Source organism: Microcaecilia unicolor, chromosome 1 (genome assembly GCF_901765095.1).
Source record: "Microcaecilia unicolor chromosome 1, aMicUni1.1, whole genome shotgun sequence".
Taxonomy (NCBI): Eukaryota; Metazoa; Chordata; class Amphibia; order Gymnophiona; family Siphonopidae; genus Microcaecilia; species Microcaecilia unicolor.
Window position 1 is genome coordinate 654,474,196 of NC_044031.1, and position 22,992 is coordinate 654,497,187.

The 22,992-nt window shown below is 43.1% G+C and overlaps 1 protein-coding gene across 3 annotated transcripts in view; it reads left to right on the forward strand.

The window, feature by feature from the left end:
- Positions 1 to 22,992, forward strand: part of TMEM17 (transmembrane protein 17) — a 26,017-nt gene continuing 3,025 nt past the window's right edge. Inside the window, exons 1-5 of one of the 3 annotated variants that reach the window (XM_030186317.1) lie at positions 32 to 121; positions 7,160 to 7,231; positions 10,291 to 10,394; positions 19,634 to 19,747; positions 21,782 to 22,498. In XM_030186317.1, coding sequence (XP_030042177.1) covers positions 7,186 to 7,231; positions 10,291 to 10,394; positions 19,634 to 19,747; positions 21,782 to 22,108 — 591 coding nt within the window. In that variant the 5' untranslated portion in view covers positions 32 to 121; positions 7,160 to 7,185 and the 3' untranslated portion in view covers positions 22,109 to 22,498. Of the gene's footprint in view, positions 122 to 7,159; positions 7,232 to 10,290; positions 10,395 to 19,633; positions 19,748 to 21,781; positions 22,499 to 22,992 lie in introns of those variants that run through there. The other 2 variants (XM_030186311.1, XM_030186310.1) reach the window with 2 other exon arrangements.

Genomic DNA, 22,992 nt, shown 5'->3' on the forward strand with positions numbered 1-22,992 from the left:
TCCAAAATGGCGCTTCCGGAACCAGTGCGGCGCCGTCTCAACTCTTTCTCTCGGAACGTATTCACCGACACAAACCGGACTGGCCCCGAATACAGTGATGCTTTTGGCGCTGAAGCTGTCGGTGAGTGTCCAGTCAAGGTGAAGCTGAGCGTCGTGGACAGTTGTGCAGCATAGAAACAGTAGAAAATGATGGTAAAGCATGGCAAACAGTTCCATTCCTCCGATTGGCTAATCATTTGATTAGAGAGCGAAACTAAAGCATCCAAGAGTAACTTCGGATAAGTGTAGATATGACGAGAGAAGTACTACAGTCCCTAAAGATCAGGCAAGCGGCATATCCAATATTTATTGATTTTACCTCCACATTTCTTTGCCAGAAAAAAACTGTGTAACAGGGCACTCACATGCATGCGGGCACCCTACAGTAAATGGTAGATCTGTGATGGTAGTGGTAGCTTTGTTTAACATACTGGAGGAGCAGAGAGACAAGGGTTCAAACCCCACCAACTTGCATGTGCTTTTGGATACTTAACTCTCCATTGCCTTAGGTATAAACTTAGGGGCCCTTTTTTACTAAAGCATTTAAGGGCTGGATTCTGTAAATGGCGCTGAAAATTAGATGCTGATAAAAATCAGCCTGCTGTTCAGTAATTTTTTTTGTTACATTTGTACCCCGCACTTTCCCACTCATGGGCATGTGCCTTTATAGAATGGTACCTAACTGTGGGCGCCAGACTTAATGCCTACGGAAACCTGGTGTAAATGCTAGTGCCCAAGTTAGGCGCACTGACCCAGTATTCTATACACGTGCAAATTTTCAGAACACCCTCCTCCCATGGCCATTCACCCTTTTGAGATACGTGTTATGGGAGTTAGTTGCACTGCCTTATAGAATAGCACAAAGATGCACCTGCAGATATTAATGAGTAGCATCAATAATTGATTGTTAGCTCCCAATTATTGATGTCATTAAGCTTGTTAAGCAATTCATTTGCAGCATACAAATTTGGGTGTTATATATAAAATCCGGGGGTTTTAGTGCGCTAATTCCATTACCACATGCTAAGCTTTAGTAAAATGGCTCTTTACACTGTAAACTCTAAAAAATACATGGGTAACTCACCTTGAACTACTACTGGAAAAATAAAATAAGTATGAGCAAAAAGCCACTAGAAAAATGATATATAACAGGACTATTTGTACGTTTACAGAAGATAATAGAGCACTATCTGGCCAAAGTTAGTTTTAATTGACACAATCAGTTATGTGTCTCTCTGCTATACTTTTCAGTTTTTCTTTTTCCTTTCCCATTTTGGATTGAGGATATTCCTTGCTGATTTTGTGTTACTGTATTAACTATAAAGTTTTTTGAGCTAAAAAGAGAAAATACTGATAGAAAAACAGCACATTTGGCCTATCCAGTCTGGCCATCCACACCAAAAATCCATGCTCTACAACCCCCTTTCTCTTCTTCACACAATGTGTCCTGAATTCTGATAACTGTCCTTGTCTCGACCTTGTCTGTAAAGAAATATTCTCTCAATTACTCCTGAGTCTGTTCTGTTGCACCCTCATCCCATGATCCCTGTTTCAGAGCTTTCCAAAGTTCTGTCTCCTGTGTATTTTTACATTGGAAATATTTAAATATCTTTTATATTTCTCCTTTCCTTTTTCTCCAGGGTGTGTGTGTGTCTGTTTTGATCTTTAAGTCTAGCCCCATTTGCTTTATCAGGAAAACCACTGATCATGTTAATCCACAGGTTTATCCACTCCTACCCTAGCTGAGATAACATTTAATCATCTCTCTGACTTCATATGCACCTTTCTTTAAATTCGTCACCTTATTTTCTAACTCCTCTTACTCTCTTACCTATCTATATGTTCCATAAGTACATAAGTATTGCCATACTGGGAAAGACCAAAGGTCCATCAAGCCCAGCATCATGTTTCCAACAGTGGCCAATCCAGGTCATAAATACCTGGCAAGATCCAGTGGCCTAGTGGTTAGGGTGGTGGACTTTGGTCCTGAGGAACTGAGTTCAATTCCCGGCACAGGCAGCTCCTTGTGACTCTGGGCAAGTCACAACCCTCCATTGCCTGCCGCATAGAGCCTGCCATGAGTGGGAAAGTGCGGGGTACAAATGTAACAACAAAAAAAAAGTACAAAACATTTTATACTGCATATCCCAGAAATAATGGATTTTCCCCTAGTCCATTTAATAATGGTCTATGGACTTTTCCTTTAGGAAGTCGTCCAAACCTTTTTTAAAATCCGCTAAGCTAACCACCTTTACCACATTCGGTGGCAACGAATTCCAGAGTTTAATTACACGTTGAGTGAAGAAAACGTTTCTCCGATTCGTTTTAAATTTACTACATTGTAGCTTCATTGCATGACCCAGAGTCCTAGTATTTTTGGAAAGCGTAAACAGACGCTTCACATCTACCAGTTCAATTCCACTCATTATTTTATAGACCTCTATCATATCTCCCCTCAGCCGCCTTTTCTCCTAGCTGAAGAGCCCTAGCTGCTTTAGCCTTTCCTCATAGGGAAGTCGTCCCATCCCCTTTATCATTTTCATCGCCCTTCTTTGCATCTTTTCTAATTCCGTTATATTGAACACAATATTCGAGTTGCGGTTGCAAATGGAGCAATACAAAGGCATTATAACATCCTCATTTTTGTTTTCCATTCCTTTCCTAATAATACCTAACATTCTATTTGCTTTCTTAGCCGCAGCAGCACACTGAGCACAAGGTTTCAGTGTATCATCAACGACAACACCTAGATCCCTTTCTTGGTCTGTGACTCCTAACGTGGAACCTTGCATAACATAGCTATAATTCAGGTTCCTCTTTCCCACATGCATCACTTTGCACTTGCTCACATTAAACGTCAACTGCCATTTAGATGCTCAATCTCCCAGTCTCGTAAGGTCCTCTTGTAATTTTTCATAATCCTTCCGCAATTTAACGACTTTAAATAACTTTGTGTCATCAGCAAATTTAATTACCTCACTAGTTACTCCCATCTCTAGGTCATTTATAAATATGTTAAAAAGCAGCGGTCCCAGCACAGACCCCTGGGGAACCCCACTAACTACCCTTCTCCATTGAGCATACTGACCATTTAACCCTACTCTCTGTTTTCTATCTTTTAACCAGTTTTTAATCCACAATAGAATACTACCTCCTATCCCATGAGTCTCCAATTTCCTGTACTTTGTCAAACACCTTCTGAAAATCCAGATACACAATATCAACCAGCTCACCTTTATCCACATGTTTGTTCACCCCTTCAAAGAAATGTAGTAGATTAGTGAGGCAAGATTTCCCTTCACTAAATCCATGTTGACTTTGAGGCATATTTTCAAAGCACTTAGCCTTCCAAAGTTCCATAGGTTTCTATGGAACTTTGGAAGGCTAAGTGCTTTGAAAATGAGCCTCTTTGTCTCATTAATCCATGCTTTTGAATATGCTCTGTAATTTTGTTCTTAATGATAGTCTCTACTATTTTGCCCGACACTGACGTCAGACTCACTGGTCTAAAATTTCCCAGCTCTTCTCTGGAACCTTTTTTAAAAATCGGCGTTACATTGGCCACCCTCCAATCTTCCGGTACCACGCTCAATTTTAAGGATAAATTACATATTACTAACAATAGCTCCACAAGCTCATTTTTCAGTTCCATCAGTACTCTGGGTTGAATACCATCCGGTCCAGGAGATTTGCTGCTCTTCAGTTTGTAGAACTGCCCCATTACATCCTCCAGGTTTACAGAGAATTCATTAAGTTTCTCCGACTCGTCAGCTTCGAATACCATGTCTGGCACCGGTATCCCACCCAAATCTTCCTCGGTGAAGACCGAAGCAAAGAATTCATTTAATCACCTCCGCTACGGCTTTATCTTCCCTGATTGCCCCTTTTACTCCTCGGTCATCTAGCGGTCCAACCGATTCTTTTGCCGGCTTTCTGCTTTTAATATACCTAAAAAAAAGTTTTACTATTGTTTTTGCCTCACTTTTTAACCACGCCGGCTGTCGTTTGGTCTTCCATCCTCCTTTTTTAATACGCGGAATATATTTGGCCTGGGCTTCCAGGATGGTGTTTTTGAACAGCATCCACGCCTGATGTAAATTTTTGACCCTCGCAGCTGCTCCTCTAAGTTTTTTTTTTCACCATTTTTCTCATTTTATCATAGTCTCCTTTTTTAAAGTTAAACGCTAACGTATTTGATTTCCTATGTATACTTCAAAGCTAATATCAAACCGATCATATTATGATCACTGTTATCAAGCAAAGCTGTCCTTGAATTCATCAAGGAATTTTACCTCCCTAGCGTGCCCTGATGTTACATTTACCCAGTCAATATCGGTGTAATTGAAATCACTCATTATTATTGTGTTGCCCAGTTTGTTTGCGTCCCTAATTTCCTTTAACATTTCTGCATCCGTCTGTTCATCCTGGCCAGGCGGACGGTAGTACACTCACTATCTTTTTCCCTTTTACACATGGAATTTCAATCCACAGTGATTCCAAAAAGTGTTTTGTTTCCTGCAGAATTTTCAATCTATTTGATTCAAGGCTCTCGTTAATATACAATGCTACCCCTCCACCAATTCGATCCACCCTATCACTACGATATAATTTGTACCCCAGTATGACAGTGTACCACTGGTTATCCTCCTTCCACCAGGTCTCAGAGATGCCTGTTATATCTTTGTTTATACCCTATGCTATTAAAATATTGTATTACATATTGTGTTGACATTGTAAGTAGTATGCTATTCCATACTTTATATTGTTATTTGAATATTTTTACTTCTGTAATTGTCTATTGCTTATGTTTGATTTATTCTTACTGTACACCGCCTTGATTGACTTCTTTCAAAAAGGCGGTAAATAAGTCCTAATAAATAAATAGCCACCCTTCTGACCACTTTCATCTGTTTTTGCATCCTTTTCCAGGTGCTGTCTCCAGAATTAGACACAGTACTCCTGATAAAGTTGTGTCAGAAACTTATACATAGGCGCTATCCTCTTATTTTTCTTGATACCTACTCTTCTCCCTAAACATGCATCCTTCCAGCTTTTGCTGTCACCTTTTCAACCACTTTGGCCACCTTATTATTGCCAATACGATCACCATATCCCCATTCCGCTCTTTCTTTTCTGCACAGAATATTTATCTTCTATACTGTACCACTCCCTTGGGTTTTGCAGCCCAAATGAATGGCTGCGTTTTTTAGCATTAAATCTTAGTTACCATACTCTAGGTCATTTCTCGTGTTATCTAGAGCTTGAAGCTGATTTTGGCATTATTCAAAAGAGGCAAACCTTACCCAACAACCTGTCCACAATATAAAAAATATTGAAAGGAATTCTACCAATGACCAGTCCCTGCGGCACACCACTGATAACGTCCCTTTCTTCTGAGTGAACTCCATTTACTACTATTCTTGTTTCACTTTCTGCTCAACCGGTTTCTAACCAGTCAGGTACTTTAGGTCCATACCAGGGGCACTCAGTTTATTGGTCTAAAATGATAGCGGGGATGGGACGACTTCCCTATGAAGAAAGACTAAGGAGGCTAGAGCTTTTCAGCTTGGAGAAGAGACTGCTGAGGGGAGACATGATAGAGGTATATAAAATAATGAGTGGAGTGGAACAGGTGGATGTGAAGCGTCTGTTCACGCTTTCCAAAAATACTAGGACTAGGGGGGGGCATGCGATGAAACTACAGTGTAGTAAATTTAAAACAAATCAGAGAAAAAGTTTCTTCACCCAACGCGTAATTAAACTCTGGAATTCGTTGCCGGAGAATGTGGTGAAGGCTGTTAGCTTGGCAGAGTTTTAAAAAGGGTTAGACGGTTTCCTAAAGGACAAGTCCATAAACCGCTACTAAATGGACTTGGGAAAAATCCACGATTCCGGGAATAACATATAGAATGTTTGTACATTGGGAAGCTTGCCAGGTGCCCTTGGCCTGAATTGGCCGCTGTCATGGACAGGATGCTGGGCTCGATGGACCCTTGGTCTTTTCCCAGTGTGGCATTACTTATGTACTTATGTCACTTATGCGGAACTGTATCAAAGATCTTGCTAAAATCCAAGTACATCATATCTAATGCTCTTCTGTGATCCAGCTCTCAGGTTGCCGAGTCAAAAACATTGATCAGATTCAACCAACAGTTCCTGAGTTTCAGCAGCTACTCCATTAATTTGCTCACCACTGAGATCAGACTAACTAGCCTAAAGTTCCTATCTTACTTCCTCTTTTGTATAGAGGAACCTCATTCACCTGTCTCCAGTCCTCTGGTACTACTCCCAAGTTTAAGGAATCATTGAAAAGGAGAGACGGGGATCCGCCAGAGCTTTGCTTAATTCCATCACTATCTTTTGGTGTATTCTGTCTAACTCCATCCCTTTATAAATCTATTTAAAAGGTCAGACTCCAAAACTTAAACGAGTGGCAGCCACAGTAGACAGGTACACTCAACACTCATCAAAAGTGACCTCAGTGATGACTAGTTTTACATGAGTGTGCAGCCCATGACTCCTTAATCCTCATCGGTCACACAAGTTTTTAACCCCATAATTATACTTATTTCTGCATATATTAACTCAGATCATTTACTCTTATAATAATTTGTAAAGGAGTTTATATGACTTAGCTTTTGGAAGCATCTTTATCTAGTTCCGCTGCCTACACGGACCATGTTTCACTGGGTAATAAACCCCGGCTGCTTCAGGGTGCGGACCAGTCCACCAACTACATTGTATTCCTTTGAGGAATGCAGGATTGTTTGTGATGACAGGAAACAAATATGTCCTCTCATGCATATTCATTAGGGATATCTTAAAAACCGGACTGGCTGATAGTACTGCTCTAGTGTAAGGGTTCTCAACCCAATCCTTGGGGGACACACCTAGCCAGGTTTTCAGGATACCCACAATAAATATGTATGAGATAGATTTGCATGCCCTACCTCCACTGTATGCAGATCTATCTCATGCATATTCATTGTGGGTATCCTGAAAACCTGACTGGCTAGGTGTGTCCCGAGAACTGGGTTGAGAACCCCTGCTGTAATGTGTGATTGTTAATACCAGTTGGGGGCTTATCAACATCTTATCCCATCACATTTGTCTTCTCCAGGCTAATGATGAGCCCGAAGTCCTGGAATGCTTAGGAGAAGTTGCCCATCAGGCAAGGGAGTTATTCTTCAGTGTGAGTTTTACAGCAATAGTAGCAGGAAATAACAGTTGTCTAATGAGAACTTCATGCACCTAGGGTTTTTCTTGGAGTCAGTAGAGTTTAAACATTTTCTGACAGAATTTGGTGCATTAATATATTTACTCAGTTATTGGCCTAAGGACACACTTTAAGAGGAATAGAATTTGCTGCTAATATTATCATGGAAGGACTTAATCACGCTGAGAAGCTTGGAAAGGCAGCCAGTCTTTCTAGCAGCTAGAGCAGGATCCTGTGCTCATATGGGTAAAGGCTTCAGTGAGATTAATGGAAGTGATGTACAGTGGGGTTTTTTCTTATGCAGCTGCATCAGCCACAAGATCATGTTGATTGTTGACTGCTCATCTCAGATGTTACACTGTGACTCAAGGTGGGGAAAGCTTGAGTAGCATGTACATGGAATTATTTCCAACCCCACTTTGTGGGTGTGACTGTCTGTGTATGTGTGATGGTCTGGTGTACATGTGTGTGTGGTTGTGTTTCTGTATCTATGTTGGCTGTCTGTGACCTGAAGAAGATAGGTAATTGCTTCTTTCAGATTGCCTTTCCTCTCTCCTAACTGGTGTGTTTCAACGTACTACACCCAATGAAATTATGAGATTATGCATATGCAAAATTTGGGTTTAATGCGCACATGCCTAATTACTTAAAATCATATAATTCCCTAGAGGCTGCCAGAGTCCTAGTGGAAGAGGTGAAAGACCCATCTTCACTTCCGGGTTTCCTGGCAGTGTGGCTCCAGGCCATACCTTCTTCTTTTAATTCCATCTCTGCATCTTGTGCTGCCACTTCACATTTGGGCCTGGACCATTCGTACTGTCTCTCCTGCCGTGGCCCTGTAAATGGCTGATTGAGCTCCCTCCTGATTCTTAAGAAAGAAAAGAAATCAACCCATTTTCGAATTTGATGTGTCTTTTCCCTGGCTTTTCTCCATGCTAAATTTGGTCCAGTTCCATTAACTTTTTATAGAGTTATTTTATCCCTAGGCAATTGGACAGACATTTTTGATGCTTTTTATTTATCACTAGTAAAAAAGGCCCGTTTCTGACACAAATGAAACGGGCGCTAGCAAGATTTTCCTTGGAGTGTGTATGTTTGGGAGAGTGTATGTGAGAGTGAGTGTTTGAGAGTCAGAGTGAAAGTGTGAGTGTGTGAGAGAGAGAGTGACTCTGGGTGTGAGTGTGTTTGTGAGAGAGTGTGTGTGAGAATGAGAGTGTGTGCAAGTGTGTATGTGAGACACAGTGTGAGAGAGAGTGTGTGTGTGTGGGCAAGAGACAGAGTGTGTGTGAGACACAGATTCTCTGTGAGAGTGAGTGTATGACACCAAGCGAGTGTGTGAGTGACTGTGTGGCACATAGAGAGTGAATGTGATACTGTGTGAGAGTGAGAGTCAGAAAGACATTGTATATGAGAGAGACAGTGTGAGCCGTGCCCTCCCAATCCATGGCCATCTGTCCCCTGCCCCCTCCATTCATCCTTTTCCAGCAATTCCCCTCTGTCCCTGAGCCCTGCCCTCCCAATCCATGGCCATCCATGTTTGTCTGTCACCTGCCCCCTCCATTTTTCCCTATCCAGCATTTTCCCTCTCTGCCTGAGGCCTGCTCTGCAATCCATATCCATCCATGCCCATCTGTCCCCTCCATTCATCCCTATCCAGCAATTCCCCTCTCCCTGAGTCCTGCCCTTCCAATCCATGCCCATCCATGCTCCTCTGTCACCTGGCCCCTCCATTTTTCCCTATCCAGCATTTCCCCTCTCTGCCTGAGGCCTGCTCTGCAATCCATATCCATCCATGCCCATCTGTCCCCTCCATTCATCCCTATCCAGCAATTCCCCTCTCCCTGAGTCCTGCCCTTCCAATCCATGCCCATCCATGCTCATCTGTCACCTGGCCCCTCCATTTTTCCCTATCCAGCAATTTCCCTCTCTCCCTGAGTCCTGCCCTCCCAATCCATGCCCATCCATGCTCCTCTGTCCCCTGCCGCCTCCATTCATCCTTTTCCAGCAAGTCCCCTCTCGCCCTTCCATGACCCCCCCCCCCTCGCATCCATGCTACTCTCTCTCCCATGTCCCAGCCTGGCCCGCCCTCTTCTCCCCCCCCCCCCCCCGTTCGCATCCATGCCTCCCCCCCCCTTCGCATCCATGCCTCGCATCCATGCCCCCCCCCCTTCGCATCCATGCATCCCTTTTTTTTTTTTTTTTTTCTTTTTAACTTTACCTCCGTGGCGGTTCGTGCAGCGAAGCGTCAGGGAAGGAGGCGGCGCTCCCGACGTCTAGCTTTCCCTTCGCTGTGTTCCGCCTTGTTTTGAAGGCGGAACACAGCGAAGGGAAGGCTAGACGTCGGGAGCGCCGCCTCCTTCCCTGACGCTTCGCTTCCGTATTTGTTTGTTTAGGCGCGAGGGCGGGGCAGAGACGGCTGGATGGCTTCACACCACGAACGCCACGAACCCCACGGACCCCACGAACTCAGGGAGTGACGTCAGATGGCTTCAGAACGTTGTCCTCATTAGAACGTTCACGGTGCGTTTTATTATATTAGATTTCTTTCCAATATTCCTTTAGGTTGCAAAGAATAAAAATAGTATCTTGACAAAAAAAAAATCTGACAAGTTTTTTTATAATCATGGATTTTTATCCCTCCTCTGATTATGTATTTTATAGTTCTTCTTTCAAATGTCATTTGGAATGGGGAAGGGATTCTGATGGGATAGCACAGTGAAAGAATGGAGGGTAGTGCGTATCTCTGGGAGTGGGAGGATTGGGAGCAAAAGGTTATTATGTACTGGCCCATTCTTGGTGCAGTGGGTTAGGACAATGTCAGGATAGGGGACAGGGTGCATTTCTGATGGGTAAGTACAGTGGAAGGACAAGGAGCAGCTAGTGGGTGGGTTTGTGGAGAGGGTCTTCTTTATGATCTGCTAATTAATTATTTCCTGTATTAGTTAATTGTTGTGAAAAATCTTTGTATTTTGTTATCTACAAGTAAGGATCACTTTTCACTCACAGTATTCTGCACATTCTCTATTTCTTTTCAGATAATGAGGTTGTTTCGAATTTGCCACTGCAGATGTCACTGTATTTCAATGTCTTCTACTTCCCTTTCTGGTGGGTGTGCTATGTAACCATTTTACAACTCAAGGTAAATTTCCTCTCGGTCTCAGCTCTCAATAATGTATAAGCGGGGAACTCAGTACTACTACTGCTACTACTATTTAGCTTTTCTATAGCGCTACAAAGCGTACGCAGCGCTTCACAAACATAGAAGAAAGACAGTCCCTGCTCAAAGAGCTTACAATCTAATAGACAAAAATAAAGCAAGCAAATCAATTAATGTGGGGGAGTGGTTACAAGTCAAAAGCAATGTTAAAGAGGTGGGCTTTCAATCTAGATTTAAAGATGGTCAAGGATGGGGCAGTAGTAACATAGTAAATGATGGCAGAAAAAGACCTGCATGGTCCATCCAGTCTGCCCTACAAGATAAACTCATATGTGCTACTTTTTGTGTATACCTTACCTTGATTTGTACCTGTCCTTTTCAGGGCACAGACTGTGTAAGTCTGCCCAGCACTATCCCCGCCTCCCAACCACCAGCCCTGCCTCCCACCACCGGCTCTGGCACAGACCATATAAGTCTGCCCAGCATTATCCCCGCCACCAGCTCTGCCACCCAATCTCGGCTAAGCTCCTTAGGATCCATTCCTTCTGAACAGGATTCCTTTATGTTTATCCCACGCGTGTTTGAATTCTGTTACCGTTTTCATTTCCACCACCTCCCGCGGGAGGGCATTCCAAGCATCCATTACTCTCTCCGTGAAAAAATACTTCCTGACGTTTTTCTTGAGTCTGCCCCCCTTCAATCTCATTTCATGTCCTCTCGTTCTACCACCTTCGCACCTCCGGAAAAGGTTCGTTTGCGGATTAATACTTTTCAAATATTTGAACGTCTGTATCATATCACCCCTGTTTCTCCTTTCTTCCAGAGTATACATGTTCAGGTATATATTCCAGTAAGATGTGTAAATAAAAAACTTAAAGCAAGACGGTCAATATATTGTATATGGATTTTCAGAAGGCACTTGGCAACATGAAAGACTCCTCGGGAAAATTTATGATGAAGCCACAACTTAAGTACTGCAAGCAGTTCTGGGTAGCTGCACCTCAAAACAGCAGAATGATGAGAAAAATGATTATAGGGCTGATCAGTCCTCTTATAAAAAGAAAGGCTCAACTGGTTAGGAGAAGAAACAAGTGACAGCTGATACCAACAGAGGTCTATAAAATTCTATATGGTGTGAACAAGTTATTTATACTATCAAACAGTACTAAGACTAGAAGATGCTCCAATGAAACTATCCAGCAGTATATTTAGGAAATCATGTTTTGAGCCAACATGCAAACTCCAGAATTAATTTTGCTAGAAATGTGGTCAAGACTTATAGAATAGCTGAGTTAAGACCACCACAAAAAGGTCTGGACAAGTTACTGGAAGAGAGGTCCAAGAATAATCGTCAGCCAGACAGACTGGAAAGTCTCCAACATTTTACTTCCAGGAAGGAGCAAAATGGAACGTTCCTATTGGGATCCGACGGATACTTTCAAACAACCCAGACTGGTCAGTGTTGGCCTAACCCAGCATGGCTATTATACATTTTAAATAATTAAAGATCATGCAGAGACCAGTATTCAGCTGCAGTGCAACTTGGATGTTCTCAATTCATACATATGGCTCAGCAGCACTATTAGAGGAACTAAACAAATAATGGAAAATAAGGTGATAGCTTTTATTGGACTAGCTTTCAAAGGCCAAAACCTCCTCCCCCAGGTCAGGTAGTATGGGCCAAAGATGACAATATCAGAATGCATAAATTGACTAACTACCACCATACCTACTCATTAAGGAAGCACAGCTGTATATTTGTGTATAACCTGCATTGTCCAAGCCAGATGTTTCAAGTTATATCTTCGATTTTAGTACTAAACTAGATTTTTTTTTCAGGTACTGACAGAGCTGTGTGTGTATGTTTGGGGAGGGGCAGTGTATTACAGGTTGGGAAACGTATGCATTAGCAGAGCTGTGTGTGTCTGTGTGTGGAGGGGGCAGTATTAGACTAGCTGGGGGTATTACAGGTTGGGAAGGAGATGCATTAGCAGAGCTGTGTGTGTTTAGGGGGGTGCAGTATTAGATTAGCTGGGGATGTTTCAGGTTGGAATGGAGATGAATTGGCAGAGCTGTGTGTGGGGGGGGTTAGTATTAAATTAGCTGGGGATGTTTCAGGTTGGAATGGAGATGAATTGGCAGAGCTGTGTGTGGGGGGGGGTTAGTATTAAATTAGCAGGGGATGTTTCAAGTTGGGATGGAGATGAATTGGCAGAGCTGTGTGTATATGTGTGTGTGAGGGGGGTCAGTATTAGATTAGCTGGGGGTGTTTCAGGTTGGAATGGAGATGCATTGGCAGAGCTCTATTTGTTTGTGTGTATCAGCACTGTTAATATATGCCAGGCTTTGACAAATTCTCTTGGAATCTAGGAACCAGCCCAAAAACCTAGCACTCAGAGTCCAATATATCTCATTCCTTCTCCAACTCCCCAATACCTCAACCCAAGCTCAAAAGCAGGAGGTGCATCCTCTCAGAGGTTTGCTGCAACTCCTTTGGGGCTGAATTCACTAAGACTATTCTGTCATTGTTTCCAAAGGAAAAGAAAATGTAGTAAATTAGGCTCTTAATGTACCTCCGCACTATGTTGACAGAAGTCAGCAGTCGTCCTTCCTCAAGTGCACTGTCAGCAGACCGTCAGGGCTCTTTAACAACTGTGCCAGAGATGATTTACTTCTTTGGTTCGGTTATCAGCTATAGCACAGGGTTTCTACCAGTTCTCCCCCTCCCCCCATCCTTCATTCTTTTATCCATCCCACCCTGTCCACCCTCAGTCTCCTCCTCCCCTCAATTCTCAATCCTGTTCATTCCTCTCATTCCTCTGTCCTTGTCAATAGTGTCCCATAGTCTCCTCTTTCCTAGGCAGGTTACTTCTCTCTTTTCATGTATCTACTTTGTAATTTTTTTTTTTTTTTTGCTTTTCCATTTTTTCCAGCTTTACTCCTGTTTTTAGTATCCATAAATTTTTATTGAAAATTAACACCACATAACATTTATATGTGCAAGTAAAAACTTCACAATTCTTATAAATTGTAGACCCTCTTCCCCCCCCCCCCCCCCCCCACCTCCCTATCCCCAAATACAGTACAAACCACTATGAGACATGAAAAAGTCTCATTGATCTCCCCCGTCCCATCCTTCTCCTCTGACCTAAATCTTTGTCAGGATCATATCTACCATGTAATCAATCTGTATTTCCAGTTCACGCACTTGAGCCACTCGAACCAACCAGTCTTCCACTCCAGGCCTAGAAGTTCTTTTCCAATGAGTCATAATCACATTCTTTGCATCTGCTAAACAAAGTCTTTTAAGTCGAACCTGCCATCTAGCTCCCCTAGTATTACTTAGCCCAACAAACAGTCAATGGGAGTCAATAGAAATCCCGTCCCCAAAATCCTAGTCAACTTCTTTACCACTTCGGACCAATACTGTTGAATAATCCCGCACTCCCACCTAATATGGAAAAAAGTTCCCTTGGCCGCCATACATCTCCAGCATTCATCTGTCGTCATATTAGGGAGCATTAGTTTCAGCTTCACAGGAGTATAATACCAATGGGTCACCACTTTATATGCATTTTCTTTAATTAACACACATGGAAGATTTCTGAACCTTTCGAAACACTCTTTTCCATTCACTCTGCGTGATCTCTCTCCCCAAATCCATGAATCCAAATTTCCGAAATTCCCACCCCCTAAAAACTCTATAAAGTATCGATAAGGGCTTAGGCCTCTTTGCCAGACCCTTCCACAGCGTTTCAAAATGCTCTGTGTCTTCGGGGTCTAAGTGAAGCCACCCCTGTCCCATTATGTAATGTTTAACTTGTAGATATGAAAAAATATCCCCCTCCCTTAGGGAATATTTCCTTTTTAAATCCTGAAACGATATAATTTCCCCTACATCTAAAAACTGTCTAAAACACGTTAACCCCACACTCCCCCATCTAGCAAATACCCCACTTTCCCTACTCGCTGGAGATTGAGGTTCCCAGCACAATGCAGCCAAAGATGAGCTCTTCTTTCGAATCCCCAACCTCCCCTTCATACTATTCCATAAACTCAATAAATGCTTCATGAAGGGGTTTTGAATATGTTTCAGATAAACCTTTGGTATGAGCGATAACCATAGTAAATGGTGTATAGGGAAGAGTTGAAAGTGCTCTTGTTCCAACCTTACCCCTTCCTTATTAGCTGACCCCTTCCAGTCCCATAATTGTCTGAGCTGTCCCACCCAGTAATACCATAACATATTCAGAACCGCTCTACCCCACCCCCCCATGTGAGACTTTGCCATAATATCTTTTTTTGCTAATTGTGGTGGCTTCCCCCTCCCCCCCCAAATAAACCTATTAAATTCCCCTTGTAACATCTGAATGGCACCCTCCGGGATTGCTAAAGGTATAGTCTGAAATAGAAACAGAAGCCATAATAATATATTCATTTTCAGGGCTGCTATCCTCCCCCACCAAAACAATCAGGCAAAGTGCCATCTGTGCAAGTCTCCCTTAATTATCTTAAATAACGGATCATAATTAAGGTCATATAATGTATCAAGATCTCTAGGCAACTGCACCCCCAAATATTTAATGAGTTCTTGCCCACCTAAAAGAAAAATTACTACGAAGCTGTTCCTTCTGTGAGTCTATGGTAATTTCCAAATCTCCGTTTTGTCCAGATTTATTTTAAATCCCGCCTCCTTCCCATAATCTCGTAGCTCCTGTAAAAGAACTGGTAGCAACAAATATGGATGCCCCACATAGCACAAAACATCATCTGCAAATAATGCGATCTTATGAGGAGGTCGATCCCCCATTTGGAACCCCAGTATATTTGTATTTAAGAAATTTTTTTGAAACAAAGGCTCAATAGACGGGCAAATAAAAGTGGCGAGAGTGGGCATCCCTGTCTTGTTCCCCGTTCTATTCTCAAGAGTCCTGTATAGCTTCCATTCACCTTAACCAGTTCTGTAGGCTCTGAATACAAACACCATATCCATTGACAGAAATTATGTCCCAGCCCAACTTTTTCCATAACCCACCACAGAAATTCCCATCAGACCGGTCAAATGCCTTCTCCGCATCTAAGGCCAGTAAAAGTAATTTCAACCGGGTCTGCTGTGCCTCCCACGTGATGTTTAACGTTCTTCGTATGTTATCTCCCACCTGTTGTTTCGCCACAAAGCCCGCTTGGTCCTGATGTACCAATTCCAGTAATAACCTTCCCAATCGTGTAGCTAACACTTTTGCAAGTAATTTGACATCCACATTGAGTAAGGACATTGGGCTATATGAACCACAATGGGCAGGATCTTTCCCTGGCTTTAAAAGTACTGTTATTCCTGCTTCTCTCATACTTAAAGGTAGCTGATTCCCTTCTAATAGTCCATTACCTACCCGAGCTAACACCCCCTCAACCTCGTCCCAAACACCTTGTAAAATTTAGCACTAAGACCATCAAGTCCTGGGACTTTCCTAGTCTGCAAATTCTTTATGGCCTGGCCCAATTCCTCCACCTGTATGGGTATTTCCAATCCCGCTCTTTCCTCTTCAGTTGAAATTGGCAGATTTACCTGCTGCAAATAGGAATGTAGATCTCCCCCCTCACAAGGTTCCATTTGTCCATATAACTTTGTATAAAATTGATAAAATTGTTCTTGAATCTTATCATCCATATAGCATAGTTGCCCCCCTGACCCTCTAATTTGTTGTATCACCTGATCTGCTCTTCACTCCAACATTCTTGCCAGGTGCATCCCTGATTTATTCCCAAATTCAAATGAGCGCTGCTTTAAGCATTTACGCTTAAAATCTATCTGTTGAAGCTGCCAACGCCCCAACTCTGCCCTAACATAATTTAACTCCCTCCAAACTTTAGTACTTGAGGTCATCTGATGTCTCTGTTCCTATATTAAGAGTTGTTCTCAGAGCCTAAGATGTGTCTGTGTTCTTTCTTTTTTCCTCTGAGCTCCCCATTTCACCAAATGCCCCCGTACCACAGCTCTAAGTGCATCCCTATACTATCATTCACCTCCCCATTGTCATTATTCAATAGATAATTCTGTATAACTTCCTTCACATCCTCTCAAACCAATCTAACCCCCAACAAGTACATAAGTATTGCCATACTGGGAAAGACCAAAGGTCCATCAAGCCCAGCATCCTGTTTCCAACAGTGGCCAATCCAGTTCATAAATACCCGGCAAGATCCCAAATATCATTGAGTCTCCAAAAACCCTCCTCTCTCATGTTACCCTCCAAAACCACTTCCACCCACACTGGGAAATGTTCCAGTACATGCATTGGCAAAATGTTTGCATTTCTGACTTGTCCCCATAAACTCCAATGATACCACAACATGTCTATGCGAGTATATGTCCCTGTTGCATGTGAGTAAAAAGTATAGCCTTTCATTGAGGTGTGATGTAATCTCTATGCATCTAATAGCTCTAATCCCTTAACCAACCTCATCAAAACTTTCCTGTTTTTCCTATTGTAATCTCCCTTACCCCTGGAATTATCCCATCTTTTATCCGGAGTCAAATTAAAGTCTTCTCCCAATATAACCTGCCCTCTCACAAATTTCTGCAATGGGCCCAATATGGTGCAAAAAAGGCCCCTTGACTCTTATTAGGAGCATAAATATTAACCAGAGTGATAGGCATACCTCGTAGTTGCCCATAGAACGCTATACATCTTCCACTTCCAATGGACAAGTATTTTTACAAAAAAATAGCCAATCCCCCTTTTCTCCCTCCCCCCTCTGAAGTGTGAACGTCTCATACCAAAAAATATCGATGATGTGACATATGGCTATCTCGTTCTCTTACATGTGTTTCTCGTAAAAAAAATTATATCCCATTGAAGTCGTTTTAATTGTGAATACACAATACTCCTCTTCATCATTTAGGCCATTAATATTCCACGAACCCACCTGAAGTCCCATCTGAGTGATTCTCGTCTCCCCTCTTCCTTCCCCCTAATATCCCTCCTCTGTGCCCCCGAATCTCCCCCTCCCCCCCTCGTCCATGCTGGCTATGTCCGCCCTCTGCCAGCCCACTCCACCAAGGAAGATCGCCCTGTCCCAGAGCAGAACCCCTCCCTTCCACCTTCCAACCTCTCTCCCATCATTGCATTCATATCTCTACTCATCCATTTCTCACCCCCTGTACACACTTTCCTGATTCAGTCACACTCAGAAATAAATAGTTGAAAAACCTATTAAGAATCAGTTCTCTGTAGTCTCCCTTCATTCCCTGTTCGTTCAAGTGTTCTTCTTTTTTGTACCAGATGAGCCAATCTAGGTTTTCCATCAACTATCATTTGCCACCCTGTAGAACGGGACGAGACTGCTACCAAACTAGTTTCTGGTGTCGGCAAATCCTTGCAGCCCAATTCTTTTAATGCTGTCCAAGCCTCTCCACATGTGGTCACCTTCCTGGTTTTGCCGTTCACCGTGAAAAGCAGTCCAAAATGAAACAGCCGTTTGCACATACCGTGTCACGGGAGCCATATCATGTCTTCTCTGTAAGGTGCTATGCACCAAATCCTGGTCAACCAAAACTCTACTGTTGTCCCAATGGAAATCGTTTTTACCCTTAGCTCTGTGCAATATTTCCTCTTTTAAAGTTAAGTCGTGAAAGCAGACAATAATCTCTTGGTGCCATGTTTTTGCGTGTTCCTGCTCCTCTATGTGCTCTGTCCAGCTTAATTGGTATCATGTCAGATGAATCATCCTCCTGGGACTCTGAATTCAATAAAGCTCTACAAATGGCTGTTACTGTCTTGGTGCAATCTTTATACTTCTCTACTTCGGGAATCCCCCGAAAGCACAGATTGTGTCTGCGAGATCTATTCTCCAAATCTTCTACCGAGTTAAGCAGTTCCTTTCTCTCTTGACCATCCCTGGAGCTGGTTTGTTCCAGAATCATCATACGCCTCTCCACACCATCTGCCTTTTCTTCCATGTGCTCCACTCTTGTCCCAATCTTGTTAACATCTCTCTGGAGTTTTCTTAGAGCCTTTTGCAAATCGCTTCACATTGCCTGCATCTCGGACTTGATAGCTTTGAACCAGCTCACTACTTCTTTTTTTGTAATCTCATCCTCTGCCGACTCAGAACAGGTACCGTTTTCCTTGTCCTCTGAATCGCTGTGCTCCACTGCCGTATTGAATGCTGGATCTGCTGCTTTGTGGTTCAGTGTTCAGCTTCCCTCCGGTGTGTATTTAAACTTCTCCAAACGCTTTCTGGTGTGCATCCTACTAATCTTCCACTCTGTTGGAAGTTTCCACACTGAGGAGGATCGGAGAGGGATATAATTCAACACTTTACCCGCTGCTCAAATGGTGTTAAAGCTTCAGATGTCCATATTCGAGCAGTGACGTCACTTCCCCCGGCTTCTCTCCTTTTATTCTCAGATTTTTCCATTTCTCATTTGAATCATTTTCTTTTCTGTTCATGTTTTCTCTTTCTTTCTCCACTACCTTTTTTTCTGTTCTTTTTCTCCCTTGCGTTTTTTTTCTCCCTCCTTTTTGAAGATTGCCCCCTCCCCTTTGCTAACCCAAAGCACCAGGACATGGAGGTTTTCTATATCAGTCCATCACCTTATCTTGCTTTGCTTCACCAGTTGGCCATAAGGATCCCCATGGTGCAGCAGGGCCCAGCCTGCAGCAAAGTAATAAAACATTTGGCCTTGGAACCATGGTAGAGCTCAAGGTCCTACCACATTTCCACTCCTTCCTTCATTAGAAACAGGAAGTCTGTGCTAAAAGAGGGGGCAGAAACTTGGCAAAGACTTGAGCCTTGCAGCAGCACATCCAGTGTTCCCTAGTCCTAAGACTACCAGCAGCATTCTGCCCTGGTCCTAATGCCCTCCTGCTTCAGCTTTGCAGAGGCCAAGCAGGCCTCCCTTTGCAGCACAACTCAGCTGAAGGTCACATTGTGTGCTGCATGAACTCTGATGCTGGTCACATGGTTCTAAGTCAAGACAGTGAGAGATTTGGCCCGCGCGACCAGTGTCAGAAGTTCCTGCAGCACGAAATGTGAACTTCAGCTGAATCACGCAATGCAAAAGAAGACCCGTTTGGTGGTGCTGTAGGAACAAAAAAACTGTACAAGGGCACAAAATTACAAGTGCAAGGGTACAACTTTTAGGTGCAGTGGCGACCTGGCGCCAGGGATTTGTCGAGCCCTGATATATGTACTTTATCTCTCCTCTCTCTCCTTAGTATTCAATATTGCCTGACTACTACAAATTCATTTTGGTGACAATTCTGATTCTGGTGTCTTTGATCGAGGTGATTCGTCTGTATCTGGGGTGCACAGGGAACCTGCAGGAAAAGGTGCGTACATGCAGGAGAAGGCTCGCAGGCTTTACTTAACTCATTCTGTGTTTTCTAGCCACGATCCCTTACATACAGTGGGGGAAATAAGTATTTGATCCCTTGCTGATTTTGTAAGTTTGCCCACTGACAAAGACATGAGCAGCCCATAATTGAAGGGTAGGTTATTGGTAACAGTGAGAGATAGCACATCACAAATTAAATCCGGAAAATCACATTGTGGAAAGTATATGAATTTATTTGCATTCTGCAGAGGGAAATAAGTATTTAATCCCTCTGGCAAACAAGACCTAATACTTGGTGGCAAAACCCTTGTTGGCAAGCACAGCGGTCAGACGTCTTCTGTAGTTGATGATGAGGTTTGCACACATGTCAGGAGGAATTTTGGTCCACTCCTCTTTGCAGATCATCTCTAAATCATTAAGAGTTCTGGGCTGTCGCTTGGCAACTCGCAGCTTCAGCTCCCTCCATAAGTTTTCAATGGGATTAAGGTCTGGTGACTGGCTAGGCCACTCCATGACCCTAATGTGCTTCTTCCTGAGCCACTCCTTTGTTGCCTTGGCTGTATGTTTTGGGTCATTGTCGTGCTGGAAAACCCAGCCACGACCCATTTTTAAGGCCCTGGCGGAGGGAAGGAGGTTGTCACTCAGAATTGTACGGTACATGGCCCCATCCATTCTCCCATTGATGCGGTGAAGTAGTCCTGTGCCCTTAGCAGAGAAACACCCCCAAAACATAACATTTCCACCTCCATGCTTGACAGTGGGGACGGTGTTCTTTGGGTCATAGGCAGCATTTCTCTTCCTCCAAACACGGCGAGTTGAGTTCATGCCAAAGAGCTCAATTTTTGTCTCATCTGACCACAGCACCTTCTCCCAATCACTCTCGGCATCATCCAGGTGTTCACTGGCAAACTTCAGACGGGCCGTCACATGTGCCTTCCGGAGCAGGGGGACCTTGCGGGCACTGCAGGATTGCAATCCGTTATGTCGTAATGTGTTACCAATGGTTTTCGTGGTGACAGTGGTCCCAGCTGCCTTGAGATCATTGACAAGTTCCCCCCTTGTAGTTGTAGGCTGATTTCTAACCTTCCTCATGATCAAGGATACCCCACGAGGTGAGATTTTGCGTAGGAGCCCCAGATCTTTGTCGATTGACAGTCATTTTGTACTTCTTCCATTTTCTTACTATGGCACCAACAGTTGTCTCCTTCTCGCCCAGCGTCTTACTGATGGTTTTGTAGCCCATTCCAGCCTTGTGCAGGTGTATGATCTTGTCCCTGACATCCTTAGACAGCTCCTTGCTCTTGGCCATTTTGTAGAGGTTAGAGTCTGACTGATTCACTGAGTCTGTGGACAGGTGTCTTTCATACAGGTGACCATTGCCGACAGCTGTCTGTCATGCAGGTAACGAGTTGATTTGGAGCATCTACCTGGTCTGTAGGGGCCAGATCTCTTACTGGTTGGTGGGGGATCAAATACTTATTTCCCTCTGCAGAATGCAAATAAATTCATATACTTTCCACAATGTGATTTTCCGGATTTAATTTGTGATGTGCTATCTCTCACTGTTACCAATAACCTACCCTTCAATTATGGGCTGCTCATGTCTTTGTCAGTGGGCAAACTTACAAAATCAGCAAGGGATCAAATACTTATTTCCCCCACTGTACATGTAATGAAAGCTTCTCTGAAAGAAACTTGCATACTGAGCCTTATTCTTGCTCCCTTATGCTAGGTTCCAGCACTTTCTCTTCCTCACATATTATTTTTTGTAAATAACCTCTTGTTGCTACAGACAGCAATGTACCAGGTTCGTAAATTGTGATCCAATACATAATTCTCCCCACCCATGCACCAGCCATCCCACCCCCCCACCCCCCTACTGACCTACTGTATTTTCTCAGTTCTCCGATGATGTCTGATGGCATTTCAGGTCCATATCTTCTGTTACAGATTCTTGAGTTATCTCTGATTCCTGGATTCTGTTTACTGTCCCCAGGTTGATATATGACCCCACTGGTTTCTCTTTCAGGTCCCCGAGTTGGCTGGTTTTTGGCTTCTGAGTATCCTGCTGCAGCTGCCGTTGATACTTTTCCTGCTTTTTAATGAAGGACTGGAGGTGCAGCCACTGGAACGAGCCACCCACATTGTCTTTCTCCTGTTCCTCATCTTCCAAGTCATCACAGCCTTCATCACCCTCAAGAGGATGGTCAATCACCTGGCCACCCGCTTCCATCTACGAGAGTTTGACCGGTTGGAAGGAGGGGTTGTTAGGAATGGGGACAAAGATCTAATAACGGTGCCAGGGAGAGGAGCCCAACCCAGTGATATTGGTTGGGGCTCTGGAATCACAACATAAATGCTATAAAGGTGTGCCTTACGAAATGTTCCCCAGGAGCTTGTCATAAATAGAAACTGGTTTCTTATTTTCTTCTTTTATGCTTCATTGATATCAGACCTGTTTGGATGTTAAGAGTTCTCCAGAGACATCCCGTATGTATATGGTGTCCGGAAAAAATGGGACCCCTTACATAGTTTCAAAATACTTTGCAATTGTTTAAACATTTAGTATGACCTTTGAAAATACATTAGTCCAACTTTTATTAGGAAATTCCCTTAGCAAACGATTTGTGTTGTATGCCTAATGCTGTTGCAAAAATGTAATCTCAACTTTATTTGTGGAGTGGAGTGGATGGAGCAGCCTAGTGGTTAGTGCAGTGGACTTTGATCCTGGGGAACTGAGTTCAGTTCCCACTGCAGCTCCTTGTGACTCTGGGCAAGATACTTAACCCTCCATTGCCCCTGGTACAAAATAAGTACCTGAATATATGTAAACCGCTTTGAATGTAGTTGCAAAAAAAAAAAAAAAAAACTCAGAAAGGCAGTATATCAAGTCCCATTTCCCATTCCCATCTTCTTCGCTAAACTCCATTTTGTTAAAACGAATCTTAAGGTCACTTCCTGAATAACATAAGCAAAACTGCGAGTGACACCTGCAGATTTGTTTGTTAGTATACACAAACATTTTGCAGGTTTTTCCCTGGGTTGTGTGTTATTAAGCATTCACTTCCTGAATTACGCCATTTTGAAAACAGGGCTCATCCGGTTTTTACAGCATCTTGCAGTAACACCTATCAATAATAGCAATCATTTTTTTAAATAATAGTACATTTGTTTTTGGGTTATTTGGAAAAAGGTTGGGCATCCCGTTTTTTTCCGGACACGGTGTTGATAATTCGTTAC